The sequence below is a fragment of the Conger conger genome, chromosome 6 (assembly GCF_963514075.1).
Source record: "Conger conger chromosome 6, fConCon1.1, whole genome shotgun sequence".
Taxonomy (NCBI): domain Eukaryota; kingdom Metazoa; phylum Chordata; class Actinopteri; order Anguilliformes; family Congridae; genus Conger; species Conger conger.
Window position 1 is genome coordinate 22,862,392 of NC_083765.1, and position 19,830 is coordinate 22,882,221.

The 19,830-nt window shown below is 44.0% G+C and overlaps 1 protein-coding gene across 1 annotated transcript in view; it reads right to left on the reverse strand.

The window, feature by feature from the left end:
- Nucleotides 1-12,595: 12,595 nt before the first annotated feature.
- The window catches only part of atrn (attractin), a 136,209-nt gene continuing 128,974 nt past the window's right edge, over nt 12,596-19,830 (reverse strand). Inside the window, exons 28-29 of the mRNA XM_061246648.1 lie at nt 16,699-16,813; nt 12,596-14,033 (exon numbers count right to left, since the gene is read on the reverse strand). Of these exons, the coding sequence (XP_061102632.1) occupies nt 13,909-14,033; nt 16,699-16,813 (240 nt within the window). The 3' untranslated portion in view covers nt 12,596-13,908. The remainder of the gene's footprint in view (nt 14,034-16,698; nt 16,814-19,830) is intronic.

Genomic DNA, 19,830 nt, shown 5'->3' on the forward strand with positions numbered 1-19,830 from the left:
ACAGCAGTTTCACTACTGGGACAAGCTGACCAAAATCATGCCCACAGGAACATCCATCCATCCATTATCTTAACTTATCCTGAACAGGGTCGCAGGGGGGGTGGAGCCTATCCCAGCATACATTGGGCGAAAGGCAGGAATACACCCTGGACAGGTCGTCAGTCCATCGCAGGGCACACACACTATTCCCTCACACACTCATACCTACGGGCAATTTAGACTCTCCAATCAGCCTAACCTGCATGTCTTTGGACTGTGGGAGGAAACCCACGCAAACACGGGGAGAACATGCAAACTCCGTACAGAGAGGCCCCGGCCGACGGGGATTCGAACCCAGGACCTCCTTGCTGTGAGGCGGCAGTGCTACCCACTGCACCATCCATGCCGCCCCACAGGAACATTTCAAAACAAAAAAATAAAGTACACTGATATTTGTAGTACAGAGTTATTTGAACACTATGTTCTCACTTTTCCAAATGATGATTTGTGAGAAAAACACTTAATTTGCAAATAGAGATGAAGGCTGCCTAAAATTATCATTATTATATTTTGGCATTTATAGACTGCTGGCAGATGTACAAAAGATTAGACTAATCAGGGGACAATCCCCTGGGAACAATGTGGGGGCTACACTGGGGCTTGAACCACCAACCTTCCAGGTCCCAGTCAAGCACCTTAGACACTTGGCTATAGGCTGCACCCTATAGACTTTTTAAAAGTGAAGTTGCCCTCTATTACAGAGCAACTGGCAGCCCAGGCAATACTTCCCTTTCAGTTGTGCTTTGAATGTCAGGATAAACATATTTAAAATGGGCTCAGAGGAGGCTTAAATATGTCTCTCTTACCCAATTCAGATTCCAATGGGGAGTCCTGAAACTAAAAAAGATGTATGACTGCCTTTTAATCTGAAGCTTCTTTCAAATTGAACTCTTCTTGTACCACTTAAAACAGCAATTAAATGATATTAAATTATTTGAAAACTGCCATATATTATGAATACATATCGGTCAGAGTTATGAGAGTAATTGCTATTAGAAGTAAATTATTTTACACACATATACTCACCTGACTAAAACATTTTACACACAGCGAAAATGATGATTGACAATTGTATTTGTGTCAGTTGCATGTTTTAAAGTTCTTTCTCCTAACAGGTAAAGCAAATCTTACAACCATAGTCTGTGTAAAATTCTTGGAATTCTTTCAGGCCCAATTGAGATGAAAAAAAGAATCCTTTTCACACTGAAGGAAGATCTGGCTTATTTACAGACAGGCTGGACGGATATGGTGGGATTTGTAGTACGTACCCGGGAGATGTTTGACTGCCTTGTGTTCATCACATTGTGTAAGATTATTGATCCGTGGGAACATGGCGGAACCATGCTTCTTCTTCTCCTGTGGCCCTTCTTTAGTCAATCACAAACCCGCAGACACCTGGGAAGGTTTTGGAGGGAAGCTGTCAGAAGCTTAGTAAAGAAAGCACAGAGCAGTGGAGTTTTACACAGCAAACGGAATCAGTTCCTGGGGTATATGTCATCCAGCCTGATGAAGGTTGGGACTCATACTCACAAACAATAAAGTTTTAATTTAAAAAAATCCTGATTAATTCAAGTTCTCATCTGAAAGACGATGCCCCCTACAGCACAGTGTCCCCATCACTGCACTGGGCCATTGAGAGTAAGTTCACCAGAGGGAAGGCCACCCCCTCCTGGCCCATCAACACCACTTTCAGCAGCAACTTAGTTTTCCCAGGAGGTCTCCCATTAAAAAATTTTTTTTTTTTTTTTAAGATTAACATTTCACTTTTACCGTTTTCAGAACAGAACAAGAAAACTCAAAGTGTTAAAAAAAAAAAAAAAAAAAAAAAAAAAAAAAAAGCTCTTTCAGAAAACAATAGTGAGTCTGTGCGTTTCACACTCCAAAGGGACTGAAGGAATGAAACGACACCGTTACATCATTATCTAAGTACTGTTTTCATCAGGTGCATGAAACCAGCCAGGCATAAAAAAAAAAGGATTCCACATCAATGAAGTTGTTGTTGTCAGTACCTCGCCCCCGCTCTGATCAGGAGACAGCTGAGAATAATACAGATGACAGGATCTCCCGTGTGACTGGAACGACTGTGGACAGATCCTCGTTAAGGGAATTAATGAAGACTCAATAAAACTCAGCGCCAGCTCAATCGGGTGGAGATTGCGTTAGCCAGGAGAATAAACAGGACATTTTGTCATCACCCCAACAATCATCTGTTCCCTTGGGAAAAAAAAAAGAGAAAAGATAGAAGATCATTGTTATTCATTGAAAACGGAAAAAAGAATAACATTATTAAAAGAAAGGTTTTTGCATGCTTAAATCTTTACCACCGCGTGTCAGATTCTTTATTGAAATGACAAAACCAATAAAAAAGGTCATTATTTTAGAACGCAGCAGAGCAGGTGAGTGAATGTATGTATTAAACAGAGAGATTTTCTCCATCTGGTATTCCGCGCGACCTCCTAATTAATATACTCACTAAAATGTATTAACGTTGAACCAAATATAAACCATTGCATTTAGAAAGCGTCATAGTCCCAGAATTAGTCCCTAAATTCTCCACAAAAGCTGACCCTGCTGGTCACTTCATGTTTTCAAAAGCTTGCAAGAATGGAATCTCTTAAAGCACACTGAGTGTAAAAGCAGCCACACACGATACTCCTTCCTTTCAAAGCAAATTAACTCAGTGATCTTAGTATTAAGGCAAAAATATTAGCAATGTGGATATTTGGTCAGAAATCACCAAAAGCAGACAAGATAATTGCATTAGTCTTACCTTTGTATTACGGCAATGAATCACATATATTAAGTATATACTGAGTAAACAATCACCCAGACATTTAAATGAAAACCTTTTATGGGTAAGCACTGAAAACAGAAGTGAAAATAAATATATATGTAATCTTTCAAATTATTCAGATGAATGGCAATATGTAGGACAATATTTAGTATAACACTTTAACAAATACATTCATGCCAATTCATTGTAACTAACTACTACTGAAGATAATCAGTACAGCTCTGTTAATGTATGGTAACGACTACATTTGTTATTGCCAATTCATATTGGAATGAAAAAGTCAGTTAATGTATTTGTTAATGTTTAACTGATTATAAAATATTCCTATGGGTTGCTAATGTATAAATACATTAGTTGTTAACAAATGCATTAACGAATGAAAAGTTAATCCATCCATCCATCCATTATCTTAACCCGCTTATCCTGAACAGGGTCGCAGGGGGGCTGGAGCCTATCCCAGCATATATTGGGCAAAAGGCAGGAATACACCCTGGACAGGTCGCCAGTCCATCGCAGGGCACACACACCATTCACTCACACACTTATACCTACAGGCAATTTAGACTCTCCAATCAGCCTAACCTGCATGTCTTTGGGCTGTGGGAGGAAACCGGAGTACCCGGAGGAAACCTACGCAGACACAGGGAGAACATGCAAACTCCGCACAGAGAGGCCCCAGCCGACAGGGATTCAAACCCAGGACCTCCTTGCTGTGAGGCGGCAGTGCTACCCACTGCACCATCCGTGCTGCCTGAAAAGTTAATTTCATGCTTAATTCATTCATTTATGTTCACAACTACATTAGTTAATGCCAATTTATTAACCTCATTGTAAACTTTGACAGTTGAAACACAACAGAAACTTTATTTACACAATTCAAATTAAAACTATAGCTGTGAGAAGATATAGCACAAACCTCAGAAGTAAAAATAACTTTATAGCTGGAGCCAGGCTGGAGTGAAGTAGCTGTTGAGGAATGATAGTGTTTTTTCTGTGTGAAGTCTGTAAGACAACGTGTGGGTTATTTTAACGAGTGTTTGTGGGTACAATCAACTGGATTGCCATCAAACCCTGTGCGTATTTGTTTCAGCCAAGATGAGCAATACTATTTTACCCAGCCATCATGAAGCCTGCAACCAAAATGCAACTGTACTGCACCTGCCCCCAGGTAAAGGTTATAATTCAGCCCTTTGAACTTCTCTGCAGAACAGCTCTCATTAATGCCTGTTAACCATCGATTGAAAACCCGCGCAGCTACAGTAAGTGCGGTTTGCTCAAAGTGCTGATCCTATGACCGCACTGACCCCAGTACCACCAACATAACCGACCTAACCCGCTCACCCCGGCCACCCTTGTTTAGTACTGCTTAGATTTTCTTTTCACCCAGCTGCCACAGTTTATTTAGGTGGATTGAATGTGCCTTTTACATTAAATATAAATACTATATTATATTATTATGGGAGTGACATTAGCTCAGGGGGTTGTCTGGCAGGCAGGCAATTGCTGGTTCGATCCCACCCTGGGCGTGTCCCGGAGCAAGACAGCTAACCCCCAATCGCCCCCAACGAGCTGGCTGGTCTTAACAATATTTCAGTTCTGTTCATCCAGTCATTAATTACAACATTACTCACCTGTATTAGACCATTAATTACTCAAAACTTGTGTTCAGACATGTACATTACACCTGTAGACCTATACCAGATATTCATGTCAAGATCATCTCTGTGGAGTTTGCATGCAAGGGTTTATTATGACAGATTTTTTTTAAAGCAACCCAGCAGGTGTTATAAAACGAATTCAAAATGGAAACTAAATTCTTTCTTTTTTTGTTCAAGTAAAATAGTGAGAAGATCTGTGTACCTTCCCCATCCAGATTCAGTCTGAAGACTGTGCCTCTCCACCATAACTCACCGGTTTATTTTTAAACCAGCTGAGAGTCTGTTATTGAAAAGACATTTTATAATCCGTGCACACCGCGGTGTGAGAGTGGGGTTTCTTGGCGGTACTCTTTCAGGAAACTGCTGGGGGACACTAGCGGGCTCTAGAGGCAGTTCCATTCTATTCCAGAACAACAGCCTTACTCATTACCGCTGAAAACAAAGGTGCGGTTATGAATCACAGCCACACAGAAGAGACCAGCGAATGATTTCCAGTCTGCTTCTCCTACACCAGGGTCTCGCCTAAGGGCCAAGCACCTCTGGAGAAATGTGGGGTTAAGGGCCTTGCTCAAGAGCCCAACAGCGGTGTGGGGATCTTATCGTGGCTACACGGGAACTTGAACCAACCTTCTGGGTCCCAGTCATGTACATTGGCCACTAGGCTCCAGGGCCACAGCTTACAATCATATCTGGAATTTGGAGCAGGGAGGACAGGTAGAAACCCAGGGTCAAGATGAACCGGGGTCTGAACCTACAGCCTACTGGTCACAGCGAAAGCCAAAAATATTCTGATGTTCATTACTACCCTTTTTCAACAGTGAACTGGACTGGCTGTCATGTTCCAGCCTTTTCAGTTTCTAAACTGATCACTGTTCCTCATTAGGCGCACTAAACTTCAAGAGCCCTCGCACAGCCATATTATTCCAGTAAATTCTACCTTGACACATCATCAATGGCCTTAACACAGCAGTATGTCAGAATTAAGTACAGGATCGATACATGCCAGTATAGCACGTTCTCTCACCCTGCTAACAGCACACTCTTCTCCTGACATGAGAACCCAGAAACAGGTGGAAGAATGTAAGCTGGAGGACTAGTGTCACGCAAGTGCCTCCCACCCATGTTCAACGGCACAATAAAATAAAAGTAGTACATTAGTGCGAAAACCTCGGAAGTAGACAGAGGTCAAGGCTTAAATCTCTGAATCGAAGTGTAATCTCTTCACTGGAAATGCCTCTCATACAGTACGGCCAGCATTGACTGGAGGCTCTCTCTTTTTCCGTTTTCTTTTTTGACTGGGAGCTTTGAGAAATGATTAAATGGCTGAATGACACGGCCATTGAAACGCACATAAAGGCACCTCCAGAAAATCGATTAAAATACAAGCACTTTGATTAAGCCAATTACCCAACTTCTAATCTTACACAGATGTTTCACAGAAACCGTAAGCCGTTTAGTCATTTATAGTTATGGACCATAACCTCATTAAGATTTCAAGCCAGGCATTAACACATCATAAATAATGGACATATTTTTAAAAATGACATCCCTATAATGTTTTACAGGCATATTTCAATATTTCATATTTCTCATGGTTTGTCAACAGTTTTAGAATGTGTGCATCCCACCTAATGATATATTTCCATGGAAATGAGTGGACAAAGAACAGACAATTATATTTGGATTTTTACACTTTTATTGTAGACCAAAAACTCTACAGTACATACATACGTACATACCGTCATGTATTTATAGTTACACGGTCTGTTAAAATATTCTCATTTTACATGGTTTTGTCCATTCCTAGTGTGTTGGATTACTTTTAAATTAGTTATTTTACAATAAAAAAATGTTCCTTATCCACATTTTAGAACCAAAAGTGCATTTCTCCGGGTTCGTCAATGTCTCTCTCAGCAAGAACCTTCCAGATAAAAATGAAATTTTTTACAATACTTTCCCATTATTTACAAAAAAAGATGAAAAGAAAACAAGAGTGCAATCAATGCTAAATTATACATATTAACAAACTATTTGTCTGTATCTACAATGGCTGTTTACAGAGAGGAGAGTGGGGAATTCTGGGAATTTGAGGCTTAGTATGGAGTATGGAGTATGGAGGAGAGGATTGTGGGATATGCTCACTGCATTAAACAGGGCTATTGGCCTTGTAGTCTAGTCTCAAAACTCAGACCTGTCGCTGTACTGCCTGTGAAAAGCACATGCTGTCGCTGTGATATAAATGCCAGGGAAGGCTCCTGTGTCTCTCAGATCACTTTTCAATCACAACACAAAAGTTCAGAATACTGAAAATTGAGGCGTAAAATTTTTTTGTTTTGAGCATAGATTTTTTGCCAATTAACGTGAGTTTAGTTCATTTGTTCAGAAAATTCAAATTTCATTGTTAGAAAAAATCTTTTTAATTGTGTTTTTATAACAATGACATACATGTTTTCTGAAGTAATGAATGTTAGTTGGTAATAACAACCTCAAAATCTAAAAATCTAATTAAGCTTGAAACTAAAAAACAAATTTACTTTTGTAAGTTGCCTTGTTTAGAGTATTCTAAATTATTATTATTATTTTACAGTGCAGCCTCCACCTTAGACCAGCATCACTGAGTCCAGGTGATTGGCTGGAAAATATCAGATCTTAAACGTGTGTGTGAACCTAGCACAGGAGGGCACTCTAGACTGAGCCATGAGCCCGCTGTGAAAATAAGTGTGCGGACATGTACATACATTTTAATTTAATTTAGGTTGTTCGGAAGCGATCCCTGCTGACGGGCCGTCTGTTCGTTTCACGCTTGGACGCTCCCAGCATGCACTGCAAAGGCTGTGCGTTTGGCTGCACCAGACTGCAGGCCTCTGCCCACACAGAGCGCTGAGGTACTTAAGGCTATCGGTAGCATATGCTCTTGAACCTCATCAAGGTTCAGATGCCAGATCACAGGACATGGTCAATGCTATTGCTATCGTTAGCATACACTTCTGCACCTAGTCAAGGTTCAGATGGCCAATGCTATCGTTAGCATACGCTCCTGTGCCTAGTCAAGGTTCAGATGGCCAATTCTATTGTTAGCATATACTCTTGAACCTCACCAAGATTCAGATGCCATAGCACAGGAAACGGTCAATGTTATCAGCATACGCTCCTGTGCCTAGTGAAGGTTCAGATGGTCAACACAATCTTTAGCATACTCTCCTGTGCCTAGTGAAGGTTCAGATGGTCAACACAATCTTTAGCATACTCTCCTGTGCCTAGTGAAGGTTCAGATGGTCAACACAATCTTTAGCATACTCTCCTGTGCCTAGTGAAGGTTCAGATGGTCAACACAATCTTTAGCATACTCTCCTGTGCCTCGTCAAGGTTCAGATGGTCAATGCTATAGTGAAACCAGGTCCTACAGCCTGCCACACTCCACTGTCCAGACAAGACGCATTAATAACAAATTGCCAGCAGAGAAACAGATGTATAACCTCAGGAAAAAATTCATAAAAATCACAAAGCCCGATCTAGCCCCCAAACCAAAATACAGAGAGTGCACTAGGGCTCCAAACCAAAACTTATCTCTCATGGTAGCTGGCAAAAGGACGACTGTCGTAAGAGACAGACCAGGGCATGAAATCCAAAGGCATGTAGCCCAAGGTCTACAGGTGAAAATGAACTAACTCTGGCACATTTACAGAGATGTGTAAATAATGAACATTGACCTTGTAAAATAAAGCAAAAAATAAAAATAAATGAAATTGGCAGAGGCATAGATTGGATGGTTTCCTTCCAAGTGAAGTGGTTCCAGAAGAAATCTGAAGCCTAACCAAGCAGGTGAAAATACTTTATATGAAATTATTGGAGAGAAGCCTTTAAGCAAGCATTTCAGAGTCTGCGTGTGTCTGCACCATATCACTCGATCAAAGTTTGAAAGCAAGAAAAAAAATAAACCATAAAAACATTCAAATAAAAGCAGTTTTTTTTTTTTTTTGAAAACAACACCTGTCAGATAAACCCTTCCCTTTTTCGATTGCTTTTCTTTTTTCCTTGTTTTTTGTTTGTTCCCAAGCTCCCGTTTCATCTCTGCAGCCTCCCCCATCAATCACTCGTCTTGGAGGATCTTACGGAAACCGACTGCATCAGGAGGCCGAGCCGGGACTTTGAGCCCCGCAGACCCACGTTTCTGACGTGGAGAGAAAACGTCGATGAGGAGGAAAAGGTCCGATTCCGCTCTCCTGCTGACGTGGGGCCGGGGCTTTACCTTCAAAGGCCCGACTGTGAATCTCCCTTTCTGGGGACTGACGTCAGAGTGCCTGGGGACCAGCAGTGTTGTATAACGTCAACTGGGCAACTGTCAAACATGAGATCGATTCACAGCAGCTGCTGAAATACCGTTCACTGAAGTACAGCCGGAAACATCCAGCAGCGGAAACTGAATCTGCGCGAGACGCACAGGACAGGAGTGGTGCCATCCCTGAACGCTGCAAAACCCTCACAGAGCAGGAGGGCGCTGTGCTAAACTACAGTGCTATTCTGAACCGCACTATCCTAAACTGCGTTATGCTAAGTTGCACTATGCTAAAGTGTGCTATGCTAAAGTGCGCAATGCTAAACTGTACTATGCTAAAGTGCACAATGCTAAACTGCACTATGCTAAGATGCACTGCTGACCAACCTCTCTGTGGTAAGCCCCTCCCACTGGGTTGACATTAAAATTATCATTAATGTAATGTGTACGTATTTCAGGCTAGAGACCAATGGTTAAAGGACCATCTCCAATAATTTCATATAAACACCATTTGACTACATCCAACAGAAAGATTATTGTATAAAAAGATGCTCTATAACCAGGTCCGGGCAGGTCACCATTGTTAAATCTCTAAAAAATGATGTTCTGTACCCAGGTCCTGGCAGGTCACCACTGTTAAATCTCTAAAAAACGATGGTCTTTGCTCTGTACCCAGGTCCTGGCAGCTTGCTGCTCTATGCGCTCATTGTAAAGACGTTGTGTGTCTGAAGGACAACGCTGAAGCACCTTTTAGTGCACATCCTTGACTGCACTTGACACCATGTTCGCGGGATGGAGATATTTTTAGGGCTTCCCAAACTCGGCCCAGCAGTCCCCCTGGGCATGATGGGAATTTTTTTTTTCTTCCAACAGTTATTCCAACCTGAGTTTATTAACTCCATTTGTTTTAATATCTGTCGAGGGAAGTCTCACCTTTCCGAGGCCGCATTATGTCAGCAATAGCCGGGAAAGTTCTGAGCTCTTAAAAATGAATTTCCAATATTCGCACCCAAGGACAGTCGGTGAACCCGGCTCGCAGACACTAAAGATTTCTGTGCTATATTACCCATGATGCCTTCAGAAAGAGGTTGCGTTTTATAACGGACTCAATTACAGGCTGACGGGTGAAATCAGCGGGGCCGGCGGTGATTGATGACGCCCGAAACAAATCCATTTGAGGAAAATGAAGAGTTCAAAGACAAAGCAAACAAGAACGAGCCCAACCTGCGCGGTGTTTAAAATAAGTCTAAGGGGGAGAAATATCGGCCGCAACTAAAAATAAGGACACAAAGGAGGTCAGGGGCGAGGTTGGAGGGGCCCGTTTCACAGGCGAAGATCTCTATTTTCAAGAGGGCTCTAATCGGCCTCAGCAAGAAGAAAGGATGTTACGAATAAGGTCGAGAAAAAAATCTGCCATTTTCAAAGCGATTGTCTCGGACACACCGCTCCAGCCTGTTTAGTGTCTCTGTGTGAGAGCCTCAAAGAGGGTCTTTTCCCTTTCTCCTCACCCGGAAATCGAGGTCCGGCATCTTTAAGGACATTCCAACCCCTTAAATGTTCCGTCTAGGAGCTAGAAGTAGAAATGAGGAACTTTCATATATGTACTCTGAGCAAGAAAACATCAGCGCATCCTTTGTGGAAGTATTTTTTCGGAAAGCCTGAAAAAGCCTGTAAAGTCTAATTCACGTCTTTTCCTAGCCTCTCCTGACGGGGGGAGCTAGGGGCACAAAAATGACAAAATAAAAGGAAAAAGAGGAGAAAAATGTAGCCCTTTCAGTCTTCAGCTTGCTAGTTCCTTATAAGAGGGCGAGCAGGAACTGCCCAAAGCCGTTTTAGAGGAGGAGATGTCATTGGGTGTTGAGGAGGAGGTGTGGCGGAGTGATAACTGCACTTTTTTTTTTTGCTCCTCGAGACCTCTGCACTTCATGCAGCACACTATGAAATCACAATCACAAAACAGTTTGTGACTAGTAATATCCATTTACTCAATAATATATTTATGATTCCCATATTTATTACCCAGGGAGTGCAATGCTATTAAGCTGTGGTAAGTTTGTTGTTGCCCTTGGCAGGCAGACATGACATTCCATAAAAATAAAAATAAAAGAATTAAAGAAGAAAAAAATAAATGGGAATAAGTAATTCCATCAATTTCAGGACATTCACTTTGAAACGGAATCTTCCAGTCTCGGACACACAGTCAGGCACCAGGTGGTCTGGGGCTGACCCGCAGAACTACCTCCCACCTGGTAATGCGTTTCTCAAAAGTGGCGATACAGATTTGAAAAAAGGAGGCAGAAAAGCAAGACAAGATGGCTCCGATCCATATCAATACCCCGTTGTCTTCTGAGCCGCACAAATCAGAGTTAATGCCGTGACATTGTTCCCCTGCGCCCACACAAAGCGTAATGACAGTCCCTTTGCTTTTGAGTTATTCTCCGCTGCCCTTAATCCCCATAGTGACACGCCGAAGGAGGGGGGGGGGGGGGGGGGGGGGTTTGCTCACAGCCCTTATTAGTCTCATGAAAGGCCTTGTGGGGGGGCTGTTCCCTCCACTCAAATGTACTGGAGAGAATTGGCTCATTAACGATCGGCTGATTCCAGGCAGATGGAGTCAAGTGCAGTTCCAGCGGGAGTTCAGGCTCACTTATGCTCCAGCAACAAAGTGTCGTGCGACAGGTCCATGGACACAAATGGTACAAATTCAACAGTTCTGACGTCAAATTGACAAGTTTGAGCATTGGTGACAGGTGTCCTGTACCTGCAGATTTTTGTAAGGTCTGTCAGAAGTGCCGCGCAGTTGAGGGTTGTCGACTGAAACAAGAAGAAACGGTTTAGATAGCAGGGACACTATAGTTTACTAGGCTATTCGGTTTTATGAATGAAGATATTTGGTTTTTAGCTAGTCGCTAGCGAAATGGACGGGTTTGAGAAGAAGCTGGTCGCTATAGTAACAAAGCGCTCCATCTCTGCACTATGAATGCAAAACGTTGTCGGACAAAGAGGAAGTGTAATTCTGTAAAACACAGAGCTGATGTATGACAAGGTGGGGGGGGGGGGCGTCTCAAGGAGGAGTGCAGTCTACCTTGCCAGGGAGCGATGTTCTGTCGCTGACACTACCCAGAATGCACTGCACTGCCCAGTTGGAGGGCTTTGATTGGTTCGGGTCTGCAGCAAGTACATTCTTCCCCTCCCACTTTTGAAATCTCATATCCGCTGCAGCATCTCCTCCCTGCTGCAGAATACTGAATACGGGCTGAATACGGGCTGGCTTTCTGCAGCACTGCTGTATGGACATCCAGACCAGCTCACATTTTCTGCTTTTCACAAGGAAAGTGCAGCAATTTTCTCTCTTTTTTTTTTTTTAGATCAACCTGTAGGAAAGCGAAGGTTGTTGCTGAAATGACTGCATTATAGAACACCCATTTTCTGAGAGAGAAGAGAAGAGGAAGGCTTCTGACAGCACCATTTTCAAAATGACCCCAATACCCTTTTCTTTTTTTCTGCCACAATTATGATTCATGCCGTAATACCCTGCCGCAAAAAAGAAAAGAAAAAAAAAAAAGACGAATGCCTGCTGTCACTGAAATATGCAGACTTACAGAACAGCAAGGAGATGCATTCGCATTCCCAAACACACACACACGCACGCACGCACGCGCACGCACGCACGCACGCAGACACAAGCAGGCTTTATGTGCACATACACATAAAAACACATGCAGACACATATACACATACACTCAATGCAACACACACACAGGGAGATGCATTACACTGCCCTTGCTAACAATGCTCAAAGACATTTTCCTAAATCACCACCAAACATGAAATTAAGATTTTTGTATTTTGTATGCTCGCACCAGATCCACATTGACTGCGTCAAGAAACTGACACAAGTTAATTACCTTCATCATTTGCCTTTTTCACAGGTCCAGACAAAGCCTGGTGTTCAATCAATCTATGTCTTTAACTTTGACTAACAGGTACATGAGTGATAATTTCTTTCCTAACAAATGTAGTATTTTGTGTACTTAACAGTTTGGCGAGTTAATGTAGTGTAAATGTGTGAACATAAAACAGGTCATTGCTATTCCCGTCTCAGTGCGAACATTATAATTCACTCGCGAACAGATGGTTGTTTCGGTAGTTTTTATGTTTTTCTGCTGAAAATCTGAAATTTGTTTAAGACATACTGTTTATGCCAAGCATAGGTCTTCCCACTTCCTTCCTGTCTGCCTACGTTACCCAGAATGCACCGTTAAGTTGCTTTCATCCCCTCTAACCGTTAGCAATATGCTAAAATGGATACAAATCCAAATTCCACATTGTAGGACACAAATAAGCTTAACATACAATAGAAGAAGCAATATCTACAGCCTAGTTCTTGGCTTCTGTGTGTTTATATAAATGAGTGGCTTGTAAATAATGTCAAAAAAAAAAAATGTATCTAGACATAGATCCTTGCACAAAGTTCAGATTGAAAAAGGTACTATGAAACCTATGGGACCACACATGAATTTCCAATTAGCTTGTGCTCTTTAGTTACTAAAAAGTAAGTCAAAAGAAAATGGTAAATTTGACATTTCTGGCGGAGAAACCAAAGGTTTTTTTTTTTGATGACACACAGGAAAAAGAAAATAAAAAATTCTCTCCAGAGGTGGAATGGCATGGATCTAAACTCTCCCTCCATGCTGAAATGTGTTCATGGTAAAATAAATGTACGGAATCCAGTTTGACATAATGATTCAAATAAAATTAAAATTAAAAAAGGAATAAATTAAGTGAAGCGACGTCTCTCTGAGCTGCAGGACGAAACCCGAGGAGGAGGAGCCAGAGGCAGGGAATTAAGCCCCTCCCACACAGCGCGGCGTAGAGTCCTTCTTCTTTTTTGGTTTCAGCAGCGCACCGTCCGTCCGTCCGTCTGTCCATCAGATGTGCGGGTCACAGTCCCCCCTCACTCCCTAAACCCCCGCCTCCACTACTGACAACTTCTCCAGAACGCCGTCAATCAACGCCCCTCCATTTTGTTTTGAGGCGGACTCCATTCGCTAACGACACCAAGGCCCCGCCCAGTTGTCCATAGCTGAGCTGAGCTGAGGAGGGTGGGTTTGGGGGCGGGGCTAGGGGGCGGGGCCAGATCAGATGCAGGTCGCTGGTTGGGCGGGAGGCTGCTGCTTGCGGTTCCTCACCCCCCCGCTCTTCTCCTTGTAGCCCAAACACATCTGCTGCGACACGTCCACGAGCGCACTCGCCACCGCCAGGCCTGCAGGAACAGGAGCACAATCACATTACACTCGCCACAATCACATTACACTCGCCTCAATCACATCACACTCGCCTCAATGACTCATACTCGCCTCAATGACATCACACTCGCCTCAATGACTCATACTCGCCTCAATGACATCACACTCGCCTCAATGACATCATACTCGCCTCAATGACATCACACTCGCCCCAATGACATCATACTCGCTTCAATGACATCATACTCGCTTCAATGACGTCACACCGCGCCTCAGTGACATCACACCGCGCCTCAATCACATCACACCTCACCTCAGAATGATGTTATACCTCAGTTCAGAATGACGTCACACCTCGCCTCAAAATGATGTCATACCTCGCCTTGTCCTGACTACTCCCCCAAAAACACAAAAGCCTCACTCCCCACAAAGGCCCCACAAGGGCCCGACAAACTGCCCACAAAGGCCCCACAAAGGCTCCGCAAACTCCCCATAAACTTATCAGCACAGATGTCAGTGTTTTTTTTTCCTGGAAACATTTCAATATGGCTTCTTACGTTTAGTAGCGTAACCAGGGTTCAAGGCTCACCTGTTCCTTTTTGTTTTGCTCATTAAAAAATAAAAATAAAAAAAAATAAAAAAAGCACAATAACAAATTATATTTTTCAACTCAGTCCAGGGGGTTTGGGAAAAGGCAATCTTAACTGAAATCAGTCCATTGGAGCAACTCTCAGTTTAGAGGGTAGAACGGAGTTCGCTTCAGTAGTAACATCAAGCAAAAGACGGCAGTCTGCCCTAAGGGTGCTGTTGAGGGCAAAAAACTGCATGGAGCACAAGCCGCTCACCCTGAGCTGCCAAGAAATGCACAATCCTCATTTTAAATCTCATTAATTTTGTGTTCTCACCTTCTGACAGTAATTTTCACTTCACTCTTATGTAGTTTTTGTGCTCAAAGCACAAAAAAGTGCTTTGAGCACACTGTATGAAAGCCACTCTAAGAGTAATTATTATTTTTTAAATAGTTTTTCTGTTTTTGACAACACTCCAGTAGCAGAGCAGATGTGAAGGTTAGGTCTGTACAGCTCCTGCAAACCACACGAGTGTGTCGGACTGAAATACTGAAAAGCCACACCACCGGCTAAACGACCTCAGCTACACTTAAGTCAGGTCAGAACTTCCCTGTCTGAAATGACATAACATAACATACTGACAAAAACAGGTCATACAGCCCAGCAATGCTGGCCTTTCCCTACCACTGAACCTACTGCTTAGTTTATCTACTATGCTACATTATATTTGTATAAAAATAGCATAGTAGATAGTTATATACACCCCCCCCCCCCTAACAGCAGGGCCCCAATTCCGTTCTGAGGCGTTCCGACGACGTGTGTATCGTGTGAAAGACGCAGTCGTCGTTTCCTCAGATATTCCGGCGGGCGGCAGTGACATGTAAAAGCAGAGAGGGATGTGAAGGAGGCTCCTTCCAAAGAGCCCCCCCTACGGAGAACACCGCGGTGAGGTCTGAACCCCAAACGCTGAGCCGCGGAGGAGTGGCAGCGACCCGCCGCCCGCAAACAAACAGCGGGGGGGCTGAAGACGACGCCGCGGTGTTTACCTCCTCTCTGAGTGACAGCCGCATCAGCAGCTCACTTTAAAATCCTCTCCTGTCAGCAAAAAACAGCACCGTAACATCCGCCTATCCGCCCATGGCCAGGCGGGAAAAGAGTTTAAGCATTTTAATTTATGACATAATCCAATAATGGATGACAAGAACATGTTGCATTGAAAACATTTTCAAAAACCTTATTAATTTTATTTTATTTACTGTTCCTTATGGTGTAGGGTTCAGCATAGTCGAATATAGGGATCTTGAGATAAAGCCTAGAGACGTGTCCCCTACAGCGTAGAAGGATGAATTCAAAGGTCGAGGAGGATATTGTTATTGATGTTGAACTCCCAAATCTGTTTTGGAAAATATGTTCCTGCTGAAAAAGCACTTGCAACACTTCAGTTAGTTTTTGTTTGAGCTGCATTCCGTCAAAAATTATGAGTGTATATTTTAATATACACTCAAACTGTGTCTCTGTGGGCTGGATCCCAGCGGCGTGGCACGGCGGTCGTACAGTGACAGTGACATGGCGAGGACAGGAGACGCCACACGCCAAGCGCTCCGCCGGAAACTGAAATGAAAACCCGGCTGTAACCGTGACAGAGGAGACCAGGAGCATCCAGAAAAGGACACACAGTGAGATTAGAGGAGACACAAGCGGAATATAAGACCAGCGTGAGACTCGATATGGAGAGACAGGGAGAATATGACTCGTCACCTTGAGAGGAGAGCAGAGAGGGCGGGGGAGGGAAAGGGAAGGAGGGAGGGGGAGAGAAGAGAGGAAGATAAAGATATAAGATGGATAGAAAGATGAGACAGACACAGATTGGCAGACAACGCAACACAGAGAATATCTCGGACAACACAAGTCACAAACATCTCAGTACATAGACGACACAACCCACCAGAGCTTGCGGAGAGGAAGAAAGAGGAGGAATGGATGAGAAAAGAAAGGGAGTGGACTAGGAGAGGGAGGGAGGAGGGAAAGGAAGAGAGGGATGCAAATAGAACAGACCAGAGAGGAGGAGAGGAGAGGAGAGGGGAGGGGAGGGGAGGGGAGGGGGGCAACCTACCGGATTGTCCGGGGGGCGGTACTCCCCCCGATCCCCGTGGTAACCGGACAAAGATTGACAGCACGGCCGCCTTGTTCCCAAAGCAAGGCTCCAGGGCGATGGGCTTGGGCACACCCTGGCAACCAAACAACAGGTTCAAAGGTCAGCACAGACAGCAGGGATCATGGGAAGACCAGGCATACGTCTCAGAAATGGGTTAACCGGCATAATATAACATTCACAGACCATTATAAGCACTCATACTCGCGGAACACATCAGGCATAAGTAGCCTTATTATTTGGGTTTATCTTTCTATTCACATAATTGATGAAACACATCCTCCATGGTCCAGTGTGGAGATACCTTTCACAACTGGGCAGACTCCATTCATGTGAAAGAAACTTCTGCTTGCAGGAGAATACACATTTTTCACCTTGTACATTTAATTTGTTTATCAGGAAACGTGCCTAAATATTCTACAGTTAATGTTGAAGGCATCACCCAGCATTAACTAATGTTGAATTCAGCTACAGCAGCACAAGTACAGCTTGCCTGGCCTCATTAAAGCAGAACAAAATGGCGGTCCGTTGTTGGTTTTTCTGTAATAACCTGGACCACCCTGATATAACAAGCCTGAAGCACACTGTTCTTAAACTCATATTTCTCTTCAGAGGAATCAAAACCAGCAAATACCCACAAGCCATTTGATGATGGACAGAAACGTGTGTGACACAATCGCCTCTCGCTCATAGACATCACAGTGGAACATCACCCGCTCCCCACACAAATACAACCGTCTTCTCAACAGAACTAAAAAACAGATATTAGTAATGCTTTATTTTACAGCCCGAGAACTACTTAGTATTTACAGGGTAAGTACACAGTACACAGGTCATTTAAAGGGCTGTAAAATAACGTCTTACCCAGATATATATTTTTATGTTTAGTTCAACAGCAGGTCGGGGAAACAGGTTGTCATGGCCAAAACCAAGACAATCACCCTCATACCCCTTTTCAGAAAAACAATTGTCAGGGTAGAGCCTTTCTATTTAGAAAATGCATTTTCAACCTGACTGCTTTGTCATTTTAACAATTTAGTTGAATGTTTTATATTTCAAAATAGTTCTGCTCTCAGATTTGACAAAATGAACAAATCCCATCCATGGATATTACAGGAGGAGTTTGCTCACTGTGGTCTTATCCCTGTGTGCTCCAAGAGGCGCAAAGTTAACGACCTCCCCTGAGCAAATTAGCCCAGATCCCAGCGCTAAGATCCCCCGCAATAACAGAAATAGGAGGGGACACAGGCACCCTCCTCCTCTAATGAGTTTCTCTCACCTGCTCTTAATCACATCCCTTTATATGCGCGGGGGAGCATGGCAAGACACCCTGCGAGTGTGTGAGTGAGTGAGTGAGTGAGTGTGTGTGTGTGAGTGTGTGAGCGTGTGAGTGAGTAAGTGTGTGAGCGAGTGTGTGAGTAAGTGTGTGAGTGAGTGAGTGTGTCAGTAAGTGTGAGTGAGTGAGTGAGTGAGTGAGTGAGTGAGTGAGAGTGTTTATGTGTGTGAGTGCGTGCGTAGTGGGGGATTGTCCCCTGTTTTGTCTAATCAACTGTAAGTGGCTTTGGATAAAAGCATCGGCTAAATAACTGTAATGTAATGCTACTCAATAAAGCATCTTTGTGCCTTCTGTAAAAAGCGCTATACAAACAAAATTGAATTCAACTGAGTCAGCAGCCCGAAAGCAACTTTATAGGAAATAAATACACTCCTGGATGCTGGCCTGACAATCGAGAGGAAGGGAAAGAAAATGGCCACCTTCTCCTCGCCAAATCCCGCCAGCCGTCAAATGAGACTGAGGCATCTGTACGCCGTGGGGTTGCCAGACCATAAAATACTGTTTACCTCTCCTGTTATTACTCTCGTTTATTCTTCCACCAGAACCCCCAAACTATTAGCGCTCATGTTTTCATAAACGTCTGCCCGTACACCTCGAGGTCATCACAGTTCTAATTAAAAAAAAAAAGATTATAATTTTATCCCTTTAGAAGTAGTCCCACTGTTTCATATGGCCTCCCCTGACCGCAGAAGCACTCGACAGAGTCTGGTTGAGTTTCTGCTTTTCCATATCGCGGGTGTGACACAAACGGCCCGTCCTCTGCACAGAGACGCGTGCGGCAGCCACAGCCCCCTAGTGTCTCCGAACACAGCCGGGATTGATCACCAGCCCCAAAATAATCCCCCCCTCCAGGCCACACAGTCCCGCGACCCCACCGCGGCCCTCGACGGGCCCCGGCAAACACGAAACACGGCGGCCTGAAAAAAGGGGGCCGTTTTATTATTTCTTTTTGGTTTCGGCGCGGCAGCTATAATTCAGGTGGCGCTTTGCTCTCCGAAGCGAACACCCGGCTAGAGCTCCATTTATACAGGTCAGCCTCGCCACACAGAGCAGGGCCGGCGGGTATGGGCTATAAATCCCGCCGCACGCAGACAGGGGGGAGCGGGGAGTAAATATCAGGCCCGGTGAGCAGGTGCGGCTGCTTCAGGTCCATCTGTCAGTTTCGGGTTTTTTTGGCAGTTTGTTTGGGAACACCCGGGCCAGGAGGGAAGCGCGAGGTGCCCCCTCACGGATCTCCAGAGATTAACAGGAGCGACCTCCTGCGCCTCTCAGAGACTCAGGCACAGAAGAGATTTGGGGAAAGTCGTTTCCCGCACCTGTGTTGCAGAACACCACAGTTAGTACGGGCCCATGTCCATCTTCACATGATATGAAAAAAAAACAGAGCGGACATTATCAAGGAGACACACTATACCTCAGTGTTCCCTGAACCTCACACACACACACACACACTATACCTCAGTGTTCCCTGAACCTCACACACACACACACACACACACACACTATACCTCAGTGTTCCCTGAACCACACACACACACACTATACCTCAGTGTTCCCTGAACCTCAAGCACACACACACACACACACACACTATACCTCAGTGTTCCCTGAACCTCAAGCACACACCTCGAGCACTCACACACACACTATACCTTAGTGTTCCCGGAACCACACACACACACACTATACCACAGTGTTCCCTGAACCTGAAGTACACACCTCGCGCACTCAGACACAAAGCATCTTACACACTCTGA